The sequence below is a fragment of the Scomber scombrus genome, chromosome 11, assembly GCF_963691925.1.
Source record: "Scomber scombrus chromosome 11, fScoSco1.1, whole genome shotgun sequence".
NCBI lineage: Eukaryota > Metazoa > Chordata > Actinopteri > Scombriformes > Scombridae > Scomber > Scomber scombrus.
The window spans coordinates 31,572,916-31,588,550 of NC_084980.1; the positions used below are offsets into that span (position 1 = coordinate 31,572,916).

At 40.7% G+C, this 15,635-nt stretch overlaps 1 protein-coding gene across 1 annotated transcript; it reads right to left on the reverse strand.

Annotated features, from left to right (window-relative positions):
• Nucleotides 1–571: 571 nt before the first annotated feature.
• On the reverse strand, nucleotides 572–13,643 carry adhfe1 (alcohol dehydrogenase iron containing 1). Its single transcript, XM_062429595.1, has 14 exons — nucleotides 13,527–13,643; nucleotides 12,112–12,149; nucleotides 11,283–11,332; nucleotides 10,875–10,928; nucleotides 10,489–10,643; nucleotides 9,091–9,287; nucleotides 8,847–8,924; nucleotides 8,332–8,437; nucleotides 3,767–3,919; nucleotides 3,429–3,527; nucleotides 3,147–3,225; nucleotides 2,864–2,960; nucleotides 2,622–2,779; nucleotides 572–831 (listed from the first exon to the last, which is right to left on the reverse strand). Exons 1-14 carry the CDS (start codon nucleotides 13,577–13,579, stop codon nucleotides 748–750), a joined length of 1,401 nt encoding a protein of 466 aa, XP_062285579.1. The 5' UTR covers nucleotides 13,580–13,643; the 3' UTR covers nucleotides 572–747.
• Between the last annotated feature and the right edge of the window lie 1,992 nt (nucleotides 13,644–15,635).

A 15,635-nucleotide genomic window follows, 5' to 3' on the forward strand; every position in this document is an offset into this window, starting at 1 on the left:
TACTTTAGTCAAGTACAGATCTTCTTTCATTACAACCTTCTCAATATTCCCAAGATACATCACTGGAGAAGTATTTGGGATTTCATATCCCAAGACGTTTTTTGTGTGTGACACACACAGTCACACACACACACACAGTCACACACACACACACACACACACACACACACACACACAGTCACACACACACACACACACACACACACACACACACACACAGTCACACACACACACACACACACAGGCACACACACACACACACACACACACACAGTCACACACACACAGGCTCCTGATTGGATCAATGCTCTGCAGACGTCTCTTTGCTTTCGTTAATGAACCAGACTGACATGTTTCTGTATGAATGTGATCTGACAGTCAAACATCTCTTCTCTCTTTCTGCTTCTTGTTTTCTTTGAGTATCAAATGTTCTGATTGTTTTCATCCATGTTTGATTTGTTCTCCAGCATCTGGTCACATGACTGATCCAGCATCTAAAACCAGTAAAACAATCAACATGTTTATTTATCTGAACTTTATGTTTAACGTAAAACTGAACCAACAGACAACATCAACATGTAAATATGTTTTTATTTCCTCTAAAATCACAAAGTGAGGACGGACTCATGATGCTGGCGTGAGAAAGAGAAGCAGCGACATCTAGTGGCTGTTAGAGGAACTGCAGCTCATCACAGAACAGACCACAGATCAGCTCACATTTAAAAGTGTTTAGTGTTCATATTAAAATCAGTAGAGCTTCATGGAGGCTTCAAACAGCTGGCTCAGGTCCTCCTCCGTGTGCTCTCTGGGAGACAGCTTGGTCACTCGCTCCTGAAAGGAAGTTAAATAAATGAGTTCAAACTTCTGGAACAAGACAATCCTTCAAACTGCACTTAATGAACCCTTAATTTACCCTTAATATACCCTTAATGTGCCCTTAATATACCCTTAATGTACCCTTAATGAACCCTTAATGAACCCTTAATGTACCCTTAATGTGCCCTTAATATACCCTTAATGAACCCTTAATGTACCCTTAACGAACCCTTAATGTGCCCTTAATATACCCTTAATATACCCTTAATGTACCCTTAATGTGCCCTTAATATACCCTTAACGAACCCTTAATGTGCCCTTAATATACCCTTAATATACCCTTAATGTACCCTTAATGTGCCCTTAATATACCCTTAATATACCCTTAATGTACCCTTAATGAACCCTTAATGAACCCTTAATGTACCCTTAATGTGCCCTTAATATACCCTTAATGAACCCTTAATGTACCCTTAACGAACCCTTAATGTGCCCTTAATATACCCTTAATGTACCCTTAATGAACCCTTAATATACCCTTAATGTACCCTTAATGAACCCTTAATGAACCCTTAATGTACCCTTAATGTGCCCTTAATATACCCTTAATGAACCCTTAATGTACCCTTAACGAACCCTTAATGTGCCCTTAATATACCCTTAATATACCCTTAATGTACCCTTAATGTGCCCTTAATATACCCTTAATATACCCTTAATGTACCCTTAATGTGCCCTTAATATACCCTTAATATACCCTTAATGTACCCTTAATGAACCCTTAATGTACCCTTAATGAACCCTTAACGAACCCTTAATGTACCCTTAATGTGCCCTTAACGAACCCTTAATGTACCCTTAATGTGCCCTTAATATACCCTTAATGTACCCTTAATGAACCCTTAATGTGCCCTTAATATACCCTTAATGAACTCTTAATGTACCCTTAATGTACCCTTAATGAACCCTTAATGTACCCTTAATGTGCCCTTAATATACCCTTAATGAACCCTTAATGTGCCCTTAATGAACCCTTAATGTGCCCTTAATGAACCCTTAATGTACCCTTAATATACCCTTAATATACCCTTAATGAACCCTTAATATACCTTTAATATACCCTTAATGTACCCTTAATATACCCTTAATGTGCCCTTAATATACCCTTAATGTACTCTTAATGAACCCTTAATGTACCCTTAATGTACCCTTAATGTACCCTTAATGAACCCTTAATATACCTTTAATATACCCTTAATGTACCCTTAATATACCCTTAATGTGCCCTTAATATACCCTTAATGAACCCTTAATATACCTTTAATATACCCTTAATGTACCCTTAATATACCCTTAATGTACCCTTAATGTACCCTTAATGAACCCTTAATATACCTTTAATATACCCTTAATGTGCCCTTAATATACCCTTAATATACCCTTAATATACCCTTAATGAACCCTTAATATACCTTTAATATACCCTTAATGTACCCTTAATATACCCTTAATGTGCCCTTAATATACCCTTAATGTACTCTTAATGAACCCTTAATGTACCCTTAATGTACCCTTAATGTGCCCTTAATATACCCTTAATGAACCCTTAATGTACCCTTAATGTACCCTTAATGTACACTTAATGGGTAAACCGGATGGTTATTAACGGGTAAACCGGGTCGTTATTAACGGGTAAACCGGGTCGTTATTAACCGGTAAACCGGGTCGTTATTAACGGGTAAGTTAACGGTATTAACGGGTAAGTTAACGGTATTAACGGGTAAGTTAACGGTATTTTCCGGTACCTGAGGGATGGTTCCCTTCACCAGAGCAGGAATGTCGTCCTTGCTGTAGCCGACAGCTTCCAGTCCGTCTTCCACCTTCAGGTCAAACAGGAAGTGACGCAGCGTGTCGGCCAGGACGGCGCCGGCATCCGCCTTCTTCACCTGCCGGATGTCTGCACCTGAACGCAACACATAGGCCGTTACCATGGAAACCAGGGAGTCAAATTCAAACTTTATCATCCAGAAAAAAGGTGGACAGGTACCGAGGATCTCAGCAGCGTCCAGGTGACGCTCGGGACACATCGGAGCTGTGAAGTTGAAGACGGCCGGAGACGTGAGGACGACTGAGAGACCATGAGGCTGAGGACACACACACAGACACACACACACACACACACGCACACACAAATCACATTAAACTCCAGTGAAGTCATCGTTACTTCCTGTCTGACAGGAAGTAGATGTCAGAGTTCATGTTGAAGCTCAAAGTATGAAAAAACTTTTATTAAATCAACATTAAATATAAACTGCAGTTCTTGTTCTCACCACCAGAGGGTGATCCACGCTGTAACCCTCAGCTGTGTGAGTCTTCACGTTCCCAGCGATTGGATACGACATCCCATGACTGAAACACACACACACACACACACAGTAACACACAGTAACACACACACACACACAGTAAGACACACAGTAACACACACACACACACACACACAGTAACACACACACAGTAAGACACACACACACAATAAACATAATATTATAATAATATTAATCATTATAATAACTAATTATATTTATAATAATAATAAATCAGTTTCTCACCACAGATGAACTCCAGCGTTTCCGAAGCCGATGCCGGCGAACACGCTGGCCAGATGCATGCTGGACCGAGCCTCCATATCCTCAGGATCCCGCACCGCTCTGCACACACACACACATACACACACACACACACACACACACACACACACACACACACACACACACACACACACACACACACACACACACACACACATTATCATTAAGCTGCTTTCATAACTTCTGGTTTTAACACAGACTGGATCCCTTAATGTTTTATTGATGCTAACGTTCAGTTAATAATAATAATGATAATAATAATAATAATGCCAGGTCCTGGCTGGGTCTGGTGTTGTTACCGTTTCATGTACTTGGCGACCACGTTGAGCGCGTGACGGGACCAGACGTCACTGATTGGGTTGCTGCCCTGGTAGGCGGGCCGGTTGATGGGGTTGGGGGGGCAGGGGCTGCGCTCGTTGTACGGCAGCGCGGTGTACGACTCCAGAGCGTGACTGCAGGAAATACACAGTAGATCATACCTGTTGCCATGGTAACCACGATTCATACTACAGGTAACCTGATTTATTTATTATATTATATTATATTATATTAATGTATTAATTTATTGTGTTTGTAGAGACTGAACACAGACTCAGACAGACAGACAGGTGTTAGACAGGTGTTAGACAGGTGTTAGACAGGTGTTAGACAGGTGTTAGACAGGTGTTAGACAGGTGTTAGACAGGTGATGGACAGGTGTTAGACAAGTGATAGACAGGTGATAGACAGGTGTTAGACAGGTGTTGGACAGGTGATGGACAGGTGATAGACAGGTGTTAGACAGGTGATGGACAGGTGTTAGACAGGTGATAGACAGGTGTTAGACAGGTGATGGACAGGTGTTAGACAGGTGATAGACAGGTGTTAGACAGGTGTTGGACAGGTGATGGACAGGTGATGGACAGGTGTTAGACAGGTGATGGACAGGTGTTAGACAGGTGATAGACAGGTGTTAGACAGGTGATGGACAGGTGTTAGACAGGTGATGGACAGGTGTTAGACAGGTGATGGACAGGTGTTAGACAGGTGTTAGAAAGGTGATAGACAGGTGTTAGACAGGTGTTAGAAAGGTGATGGACAGGTGTTAGACAGGTGTTAGAAAGGTGATAGACAGGTGTTAGACAGGTGATAGACAGGTGATAGACAGGTGATAGACAGGTGATGGACAGGTGATGGACAGGTGATAGACAGGTGATAGACAGGTGATAGACAGGTGATGGAAAGGTGATGGACAGGTGTTAGACAGGTGTTAGAAAGGTGATAGACAGGTGTTAGACAGGTGATAGACAGGTGATAGACAGGTGATGGACAGGTGATAGACAGGTGTTAGAAAGGTGATAGACAGGTGTTAGACAGGTGTTAGACAGGTGATGGACAGGTGATAGACAGGTGATAGACAGGTGTTAGACAGGTGATGGACAGGTGTTAGACAGATGATGGACAGGTGTTAGACAGGTGTTAGAAAGGTGATGGACAGGTGTTAGACAGGTGTTAGACAGGTGTTAGACAGGTGTTAGACAGGTGATGGACAGGTGATGGACAGGTGTTAGACAGGTGTTAGACAGGTGATGGACAGGTGATAGACAGGTGATAGACAGGTGATAGACAGGTGTTAGACAGGTGATAGACAGGTGATGGACAGGTGATGGACAGGTGATAGACAGGTGTTAGACAGGTGATGGACAGGTGTTAGACAGGTGTTAGACAAGTGATGGACAGGTGTTAGACAGGTGTTAGAAAGGTGATGGACAGGTGTTAGACAGGTGATGGACAGGTGTTAGACAGGTGTTAGACAGGTGATGGACAGGTGTTAGACAGGTGATGGACAGGTGTTAGACAGGTGTTAGACAGGTGTTAGAAAGGTGATGGACAGGTGATGGACAGGTGATGGGCAGGTGTTAGACAGGTGTTAGACAGGTGATGGACAGGTGTTAGACAGGTGTTAGACAGATGATGGACAGGTGTTAGACAGGTTTTAGACAGGTGATGGACAGGTGTTAAACAGGTGTTAGACAGGTGATGGACAGGTGTTAGACAGGTGATGGACAGGTGTTAGACAGGTGATGGACAGGTGTTAGACAGGTGATGGACAGGTGTTAGACAGGTGTTAGAAAGGTGATGGACAGGTGTTAGACAGGTGATGGACAGGTGATGGACAGGTGTTAGACAGGTGTTAGACAGGTGATGGACAGGTGTTAGACAGGTGTTAGACAGGTGTTAGACAGGTGTTAGACAGGTGATGGACAGGTGTTGGACAGGTGTTAGACAGGTGTTAGACAGGTGATAGACAGGTGTTGGACAGGTGTTGGACAGGTGTTAGACAGGTGATAGACAGGTGATAGACAGGTGATAGACAGGTGTTAGACAGGTGTTAGACAGGTGATGGACAGGTGTTGGACAGGTGTTGGACAGGTGTTAGACAGGTGTTAGACAGGTGATGGACAGGTGTTAGACAGGTGTTAGACAGGTGATAGACAGGTGTTAAACAGGTGTTAGACAGGTGATGGACAGGTGTTAGACAGGTGATGGACAGGTGTTGGACAGGTGTTGGACAGGTGTTAGACAGGTGTTAGACAGGTGATGGACAGGTGTTAGACAGGTGTTGGACAGGTGTTGGACAGATGTTGGACAGGTGTTGGACAGGTGTTATACAGGTGATAGACAGGTGTTGGACAGGTGTTAGACAGGTGTTAGACAGGTGTTAGACAGGTGATGGACAGGTGTTAGACAGGTGATGGACAGGTGATGGACAGGTGTTGGACAGGTGATAGACAGGTGTTAGACAGGTGATAGACAGGTGTTAGACAGGTGTTAGACAGGTGATGGACAGGTGTTAGACAGGTGTTAGACAGGTGATGGACAGGTGATGGACAGGTGTTAGACAGGTGATAGACAGGTGTTGGACAGGTGTTGGACAGGTGTTGGACAGGTGATAGACAGGTGTTAGACAGGTGATGGACAGGTGTTAGACAGGTGATAGACAGGTGTTGGACAGGTGTTAGACAGGTGATAGACAGGTGTTAGACAGGTGATAGACAGGTGTTAGACAGGTGATAGACAGGTGTTGGACAGGTGATAGACAGGTGTTGGACAGGTGTTGGACAGGTGTTAGACAGGTGATAGACAGGTGATAGACAGGTGATAGACAGGTGTTAGACAGGTGATAGACAGGTGATGGACAGGTGATGGACAGGTGATAGACAGGTGTTAGACAGGTGATGGACAGGTGTTAGACAGGTGTTAGACAAGTGATGGACAGGTGTTAGACAGGTGTTAGAAAGGTGATGGACAGGTGTTAGACAGGTGATGGACAGGTGTTAGACAGGTGTTAGACAGGTGATGGACAGGTGTTAGACAGGTGATGGACAGGTGTTAGACAGGTGTTAGACAGGTGTTAGAAAGGTGATGGACAGGTGATGGACAGGTGATGGGCAGGTGTTAGACAGGTGTTAGACAGGTGATGGACAGGTGTTAGACAGGTGTTAGACAGATGATGGACAGGTGTTAGACAGGTTTTAGACAGGTGATGGACAGGTGTTAAACAGGTGTTAGACAGGTGATGGACAGGTGTTAGACAGGTGATGGACAGGTGTTAGACAGGTGATGGACAGGTGTTAGACAGGTGTTAGAAAGGTGATGGACAGGTGTTAGACAGGTGTTAGACAGGTGATGGACAGGTGATGGACAGGTGTTAGACAGGTGTTAGACAGGTGATGGACAGGTGTTAGACAGGTGTTAGACAAGTGTTAGACAGGTGATGGACAGGTGTTGGACAGGTGTTGGACAGGTGTTAGACAGGTGATAGACAGGTGTTGGACAGGTGTTAGACAGGTGTTAGACAGGTGTTAGACAGGTGATGGACAGGTGTTGGACAGGTGATGGACAGGTGTTAGACAGGTGTTAGACAGGTGATGGTCAGGTGTTAGACAGGTGTTAGACAGGTGTTAGACAGGTGTTAAACAGGTGATGGACAGGTGTTAGACAGGTGTTAGACAGGTGTTGGACAGGTGTTGGACAGGTGTTGGACAGGTGTTAGACAGGTGATAGACAGGTGTTGGACAGGTGTTAGACAGGTGTTAGACAGGTGTTAGACAGGTGATGGACAGGTGTTAGACAGGTGATGGACAGGTGATGGACAGGTGTTAGACAGGTGATAGACAGGTGATGGACAGGTGATAGACAGGTGTTAGACAGGTGATAGACAGGTGTTGGACAGGTGATAGACAGGTGTTGGACAGGTGTTGGACAGGTGTTGGACAGGTGATAGACAGGTGTTAGACAGGTGATGGACAGGTGTTAGACAGGTGATAGACAGGTGTTGGACAGGTGTTAGACAGGTGATAGACAGGTGTTAGGCAGGTGATAGACAGGTGTTAGACAGGTGTTAGACAGGTGATAGACAGGTGTTGGACAGGTGATAGACAGGTGTTGGACAGGTGTTGGACAGGTGTTAGACAGGTGATAGACAGGTGTTAGACAGGTGATAGACAGGTGTTGGACAGGTGATAGACAGGTGTTAGACAGGTGATAGACAGGTGTTAGACAGGTGATAGACAGGTGTTGGACAGGTGATGGACAGGTGTTGGACAGGTGTTAGACAGGTGTTAGACAGGTGATAGACAGGTGTTGGACAGGTGATAGACAGGTGTTGGACAGGTGATAGACAGGTGTTAGACAGGTGATAGACAGGTGTTAGACAGGTGATAGACAGGTGTTGGACAGGTGATGGACAGGTGTTGGACAGGTGTTAGACAGGTGTTAGACAGGTGATAGACAGGTGTTGGACAGGTGATAGACAGGTGTTGGACAGGTGATAGACAGGTGTTAGACAGGTGATAGACAGGTGATAGATAGACAGACTGACCACAGCACGTCGAAGCCGCTGTTAGCAGCGACTCTAGCCGGCATGCTCAGCGTGTGAACAGGATCCACGATGCCCAGCGTGGGTCTGATGGCTCTGCTGGCGATACCTGAACACAGAGAACCAATCACAGCTCAGCTCAGAGCCGATACCTGAACACAGAGAACCAATCACAGCTCAGCCTTTTTCCAATAAATAAAATCACTGCAGGCTGCGTTTCCATGGTAACCATTATAAACTAATCTAATCTGAGGCTATCAGACTGTACAACGGCTCAGCTCCCAGTAATAAGGACTTGATGTTTTTGTAGATTTATATAATTACAGATTATTTTACACACTGATTGTTTATTTTATATTTTATTTTATTTGTATTTATTTTTTATCACTTTGATCATGAAGCAGCTGCTGTACCTTAACATTTATTCACTAAGAAACATCTTGAGATAAACTCCATATTATAAATAATAATGTTATAAATAATAATATAATTAATAATAATAATAAAACATGTGAAACCTGTCTTTGCTCTCAGAGGTTCGTAGTCAAAGATGGCGACTCCGGTGGTCTCGCTGCCGGTTCCTGCTGTCGTAGGAACTGAAGAGGAAACAACAATTACATCATAATACAAATAATAATAAACTGAATGTGATTCATTTAAATGAACAAAGTTAATACAAATGTCATTAATGAAAAATAACATTTGTATTTTATCACAATAATTGACTGATAATAATTGATGATTAGCGGTTGTCATGGTTACCTGCGATGAGCGGCTTCAGCGCTCCAGTGATCGGCTTCCCTTTCCCGATCGGAGCGTTGACGAAGTCCAGGAAGTCTGCGTCGGGGTGACACGCGTACAGATTGGCTGCTTTACAGGTGTCGATCACAGAGCCGCCGCCCACCGCCACGAACACGTCGAACGCTTCCTTCTTAGCAAACGAGATCGCTTCCTTAAAACTGGAAAACACGTAAAACATCAAACACATCAAACATCACTGCAGCTGCACAGACGAGTGTTTAAAGTAGGTGATTTCTTTTTTCTTTCTGTCTTTCCTTCTACTTAATCTTTCTTTCTCCTCCCTTTTCTTCCTTTCTTTCTCTCATACTTCTTGTTCTTTCTTTCCTCCTCCTTGTTCTTTCTCCTTTTCCTTTTCTTTCTTTCATTTCTTCTCCTCCCTCATCCTCCTTATTCTCCAGTCTTTCTTTCCTCGCCTTCATCCTTCTTGTTCTTTCTTTCTTTCCTCCTCTTCATCCTGCTTGTAGTTCTTTCTCTCCTTTATTTCTTCTTCTCCCTCATCCTCCTCCTTTCTTTTTTGCTTTCTTTCTTTCCTTTCAGATCAACTTTTAAATCCATGTTTCCACAGAAGGAGGACTGTGGGTTTAGTCCTCCATCACTTCCATTGTAAACATGATGAAGGGATCTTCTAATGGTCAGTATGAACAGGAGGAATCATTACAGTAAACATGATGAAGGGATCTTCTAATGGTCAGTATGAACAGGAGGAATCATTACAGTAAACATTATGAAGGGATCTTCTAATGGTCAGTATGAACAGGAGGAATCATTACAGTAAACATGATGAAGGGATCTTCTAATGGTCAGTATGAACAGGAGGAATCATTACAGTAAACATGATGAAGGGATCTTCTAATGGTCAGTATGAACAGGAGGAATCATTACAGTAAACATGATGAAGGGATCTTCTAATGGTCAGTATGAACAGGAGGAATCATTACAGTAAACATGATGAAGGGATCTTCTAATGGTCAGTATGAACAGGAGGAATCATTACAGTAAACATGATGAAGGGATCTTCTAATGGTCAGTATGAACAGGAGGAATCATTACAGTAAACATGATGAAGGGATCTTCTAATGGTCAGTATGAACAGGAGGAATCATTACAGTAAACACGATGAAGGGATCTTCTAATGGTCAGTATGAACAGGAGGAATCATTACAGTAAACATGATGAAGGGATCGTCTAATGGTCAGTATGAACAGGAGGAATCATTACAGTAAACACGATGAAGGGATCTTCTAATGGTCAGTATGAACAGGAGGAATCATTACAGTAAACATGATGAAGGGATCTTCTAATGGTCAGTATGAACAGGAGGAACTGACAGCCAATCAGAGAGCAGCACCTGTGACTCACCTGCTGTCTGTCGGCTCTACGCGAACGTTGTCGTAAACTTTGAAGTTGACTCCGTTCCTGACCAGAGACTCCAGGACCGACTTCACCGGCGGCAGACCAGACAAGTTCTTATCGGTCATCAGGCACACGTTACGAGCTCCCAGGTTCTGCAGGTCCTGCAGGAGAACCGGAGAACATCAGAGAACGTCAGAAAGTTGTTTCATCTGACTGACGCAGACTTTGAGTAGAACTTTGACGTTTTCCTCAAATATTGTACTGTTTGATTTTTGCAGCTTAAATAATGTATTTCATTTTATTAAAAGTCAAGAATTAAACGACTTCATGCAGAAAAGCTGTAATTTAGAAAAACTACAGATCTCAGTTAAGTATTGATGAAGGTTGGTTACCATGCCGATCTCTCTGCTGACTCCTTCTCCATATCTGATGTTAGAGCTCGCCATCTGTCAAAAACAAACCAATCAATCAATCTGACAGCACACTGATGCAAAAATAAAAAAAATTATGAAATTATGAAACTACATTCAGGAAAATGTTTTTTTCTGGACTTTAGATCTTATGAAACTGAATTATTAAGTGTTAAAGTTTAAAGTCCTCCTGACTGTTTTTAGTTCAGATAAGAAGTTCCTTCAGTAGAAAAACAGAAAGAGCTTCAATAATAAAGAATAAAGAATAAATTATAAATAATAAATAATAAGTACACAAGCTACTAAATAATGTAAAAAAAGTAAAATATGATGTTAAGAGTTTTAACTTTCTGTATTTTATGTCTTGACGATGATTTTTAGTGTTTTTACCTCGAAGGCGTAGTCGGTGCTGCGGACGGTGCAAGTCTCTGCTGCTGCACCTTCACAAGAAATATAAAATATTGATCCATATTATTCATACTGTGTCACCAGATGGGGAGTTCTGGTCCTCTGCAATGAAGCCAACAGGGAAGTAACGTAAAACTGCATTCTATCAAAAGGCCACCAGGGGGCGACCGTTTTGGTGTCAAAAGGACTTCCGTCTCTATACAAGTCAATGGAGAATTCACCAACTTCTCACTTGATTTCTAACCTCAGTAAACGTTTTCAAAATGTGTTTATGGTCTCAATCGCTAGTTTAAAGCCTTCTTCAATGCAGTATGATGTTCATTTGGGACATTTTGGCCTCCCTGATTTTATATGTGACGATAAAGCAGGGTATGCATTAGGGCGTGGCTACGTCCTGATTGACAGGTTGATTGGTTCACAGGTTCAGGAGGGCGCCTCATGCTCCTCCTGATGCCCATATAAGTAGAATCCCTGTTTTTATTTTTCCCAGCATGCACCTGAAATTTTCAATATGGCGCTGCTCAGATCCGATACTATTGGCCTCCGAGCAGCAGTCCACAAACCAATGGGTGACGTCACGGGTGTTACGTCCATTTCTTATACACAGTCTGTGTTTGTGACCCATGCTGTGGTTCATATTCGCCCCCCCCACCTCGTTCTAACTGCAGCTAATCAGACAATAAATCATCAAAACTGATTAACTAGCAGAAGATTGTCCAAAAATCCATAAAACATCTCAAGATTGGTGTGAAATGAGCTTAATGACAGAGCCGTTACCATGGTGATAATTGCTTAATGACAGAGCCGTTACCTTGGTGATAAGTGTTGGAGTGAGCCGGACATCTGCATCTGTTCACACAAACAAAAACATTTATCAATATAATCAAAAACTTCTCTGACTGCAGAAAAACCTTCAAACTGATTTAAACATTTATAACAACACAGATTTTATTATTAATAAGATGTGAAACACAAAACTACTGATTCACCAAGAAGAAGAAAAGATTGATTATTAAACATCTGCTGAGTCTCAAACATAAAGGAACATTTCACACTTTCAGCAAATCACATAAAACAAAGTCTGAAAATGGGTCAAACAGTGTTTATAGTCTCAGAGTTGGGGTCAGATATCAGTTATTACGTGTTGCTGCTGAAAGGTGAATTTAGGTGAAATGTGAAGGTTGTTGGTGTAATAAAACAGTTTAACATGTGACTGTTACATGTTTGTCACATGTTGGTTTATATAATAAAGCTCAGTGATAATAAGTGTTGGTAAGATGATGAATTCATAAATCAGTTAAACTAGTTTTAAAAGCAGCATCAGGTTTGTTAAAATGTACATTTAGTATTTTTGTTGGTTTTATATCATTTGAAATGACATTTGCACCATTTTTTACCACAAGTAAGACTGAATGCTCCTGAAAATGTCAAATGGTGTAACCACAAAAGAATGATACATATGACATATTTTATCACCTACAGTGTATTTAAGTGGACTTATACTAATAATGACTTCATTTAAAACATGTAAATGGTTCCTGGTCTCCATGGTTACCAGAGTAAATGTAATATGTAGAACAATTGTATTCCATTACCTTCATTTAATATAAAGTTATAATGTAAGATCAAGCCAAACTAGTTGATATGGTCTGTTATTGACTATTTACTGTTTTTAAGCAAGTTGAATTATTTGGTACAAAGTTTTTATGGTTACACCACTTAGACATTTTTACCATAATCCTCTAATATATTCTCTCTAAATGGATTAAAAGCAGAAATTTGATGCTGGGTCCACAAAAGAAGAATGTGTGAAGTTATTCATACGTTTATTTTATCATTTTAACCCTTTAAATCTGACCTGGATGTGGATCTGCAGTGTTTTACTTTGTTCTGTATTCAGAACTTTTATATAAAAAGTTATATAAGAAGTTTCATAGAACTTTGATCAGTTTATTAAACACTTTATAATAAACTTTAAACACTTTATATTTTAACTTTAAACACTTTATAATAAACTTTAAACACTTTATATTTTAACTTTAAACACTTTATAATAAACTTTAAACACTTTATATTTTAACTTTAAACACTTTTTAGAGCCTTTCTGCTCGTGCTTGTGCAGCTCTTACAGAAAAACAAGTGACGTCACCGCAGCTCGTGCAACTGAGCTCAGAACGTTTGTCGCGTTAGATCTTTTTTTTAAATGTGCACGTGAGTAGAACTTACGCCGCTGTCGCGAGCTGCCGGAGCAGGTGAGCCACTCGGTCCCGTCCCGCCATGCTGCTGTCTGTATGATGATGATGAAGATCTCACCGTGAGAGGAAGGTCACGCTCTTATAAGCTGCAACAACTTCCGGCTGTACATTTCAAATTAAAACTCAAACTCAGTGTGAAACGGAAGTCTTGAACGTTTTACTTTGAAGTCTCATGAACAGGTAGATCACACCTGGTCATCAGATAAGATGAATTATTCCTTTATTAGTCCCACAGCGGGAAATATACATTATTACAGCAGCAAATAGAAAGAATAAAGAATAAAGAATAAAAACACAAACAATAAAACAACAACTAACATTAAGAGTAATATTAGTGTCTGAAGTAGTATTATCAGCTGAGGCCCTGCAGGGGTCCCTGCACCTTATTTTGAGAACCACTGTGATAAAGGGCAAACTCCCACAATGCAATGGGGCTTTAGTGTTTTTACTGCAATCATTCACCAAACACTGCAGAGCTGCTCAGAGACGGTTCAGTTATTACCAGAGAAGTCTTTCATATCTGATCAATAACTGATCTGAAGCTTAAATAACAGTTTAAATGAACTTTGTGTTCAGAGTTAAAGTTAAAGATCAGATACTGCTGTAAGAAGACTGTTTCACTACTGATTCACTTCACTGCAGGAACAGTGAAGGGTTAGGGTTAAACAGCCTCCATGTTTATATTTCATAACCTGTATATATAAGTATATATATATACTTATATATATATAAGTATATATATAAGTATATATATATAAGTATATATATATACTTATATATATATACTTATATATATAAGTATATATATATATAAGTATATATATATAAGTATATATATATACTTATATATACTTATATATATAAGTATATATATATAAGTATATATATATACTTATATATATATATACTTATATATATACTTATATATATATAAGTATATATATATACTTATATATACTTATATATATATATATAAGTATATATATACTTATATATATATACTTATATATATAAGTATATATATATACTTATATATATATACTTATATATACTTATATATATAAGTATATATATATAAGTATATATATAAGTATATATATATACTTATATATATAGGTTATGAAATATAAACATGGAGGCTCCGCTGCTGGAACAGGACAGACACACATTTATTACTCTTCACTTTTCTGAATCGCTGCTCATCCACAAACTCTCTCTGCTGTTCTGCTTCAGATTCATGTGAAATAAACTCAGATATTCTCTGATCCAGTTTCTTACAAAGTCTTTTCAAAGTCCAGATGCTTCGGCTGATGTACTGACTCTGGGTTAAGATAACGTGTATTCTTTGTTATTTATTAACAGAGGGAATGTATGTTTCTTCTAGTTAAGCATTCACACAGTGAAGATGTGGTTTTATTTTGAAGGAGTAGAAAGGAAGTGAGCATGTGGATGAGCAGTGATTGATGTGTGATAGATATTTACTTTGTAGAAATATTTTGGTTTTCAGAGATGGTCCAACATGTTTATGGCCCCGTTTGGTTTAAAGTGAATCAGTAGTACCAACATTATTCTGTTGGTACCATTAAAGTACCGACCTCGGTTCTCTTGCTTGCAGCTTGAGGTACTGCAAGACCCTGAGCCACGAAAACTGGTAACCAGGTTCTGTAAGGCTCTGTCTCCTCCAGCAGGGGGGAGGCTGACCTGGGGTAACGGTGAATGGGCTGATGTGGCTCCAGATCACACCACTGCTACAGAATAAGTTTAATCCTACACTTTCCAAATACTGTAATAAACGCAGATCTCAGAGGGATCGTACTAACTTTGCATCTTTGACTCCCTTTATTAAACATTTCTGGAGAAAAGTTTGCGAAGACATTTCTGACATACTTGGTAAAGACCTGGATCTCTCTCCACTGTCTTCCTGGGATTACATCCTGCACTGAATCTAAAGCCTTGTATGCTGAGACTGCTTGATGTTCTTCTGTTCGGTGCCAGACGGGTCATCCTACTTCAGTGGATCTTTCTGTTCGGTGTTTCTGTCCTCTGATCACTGCCTGGTCCATAAACCAGCTGTGTGTGA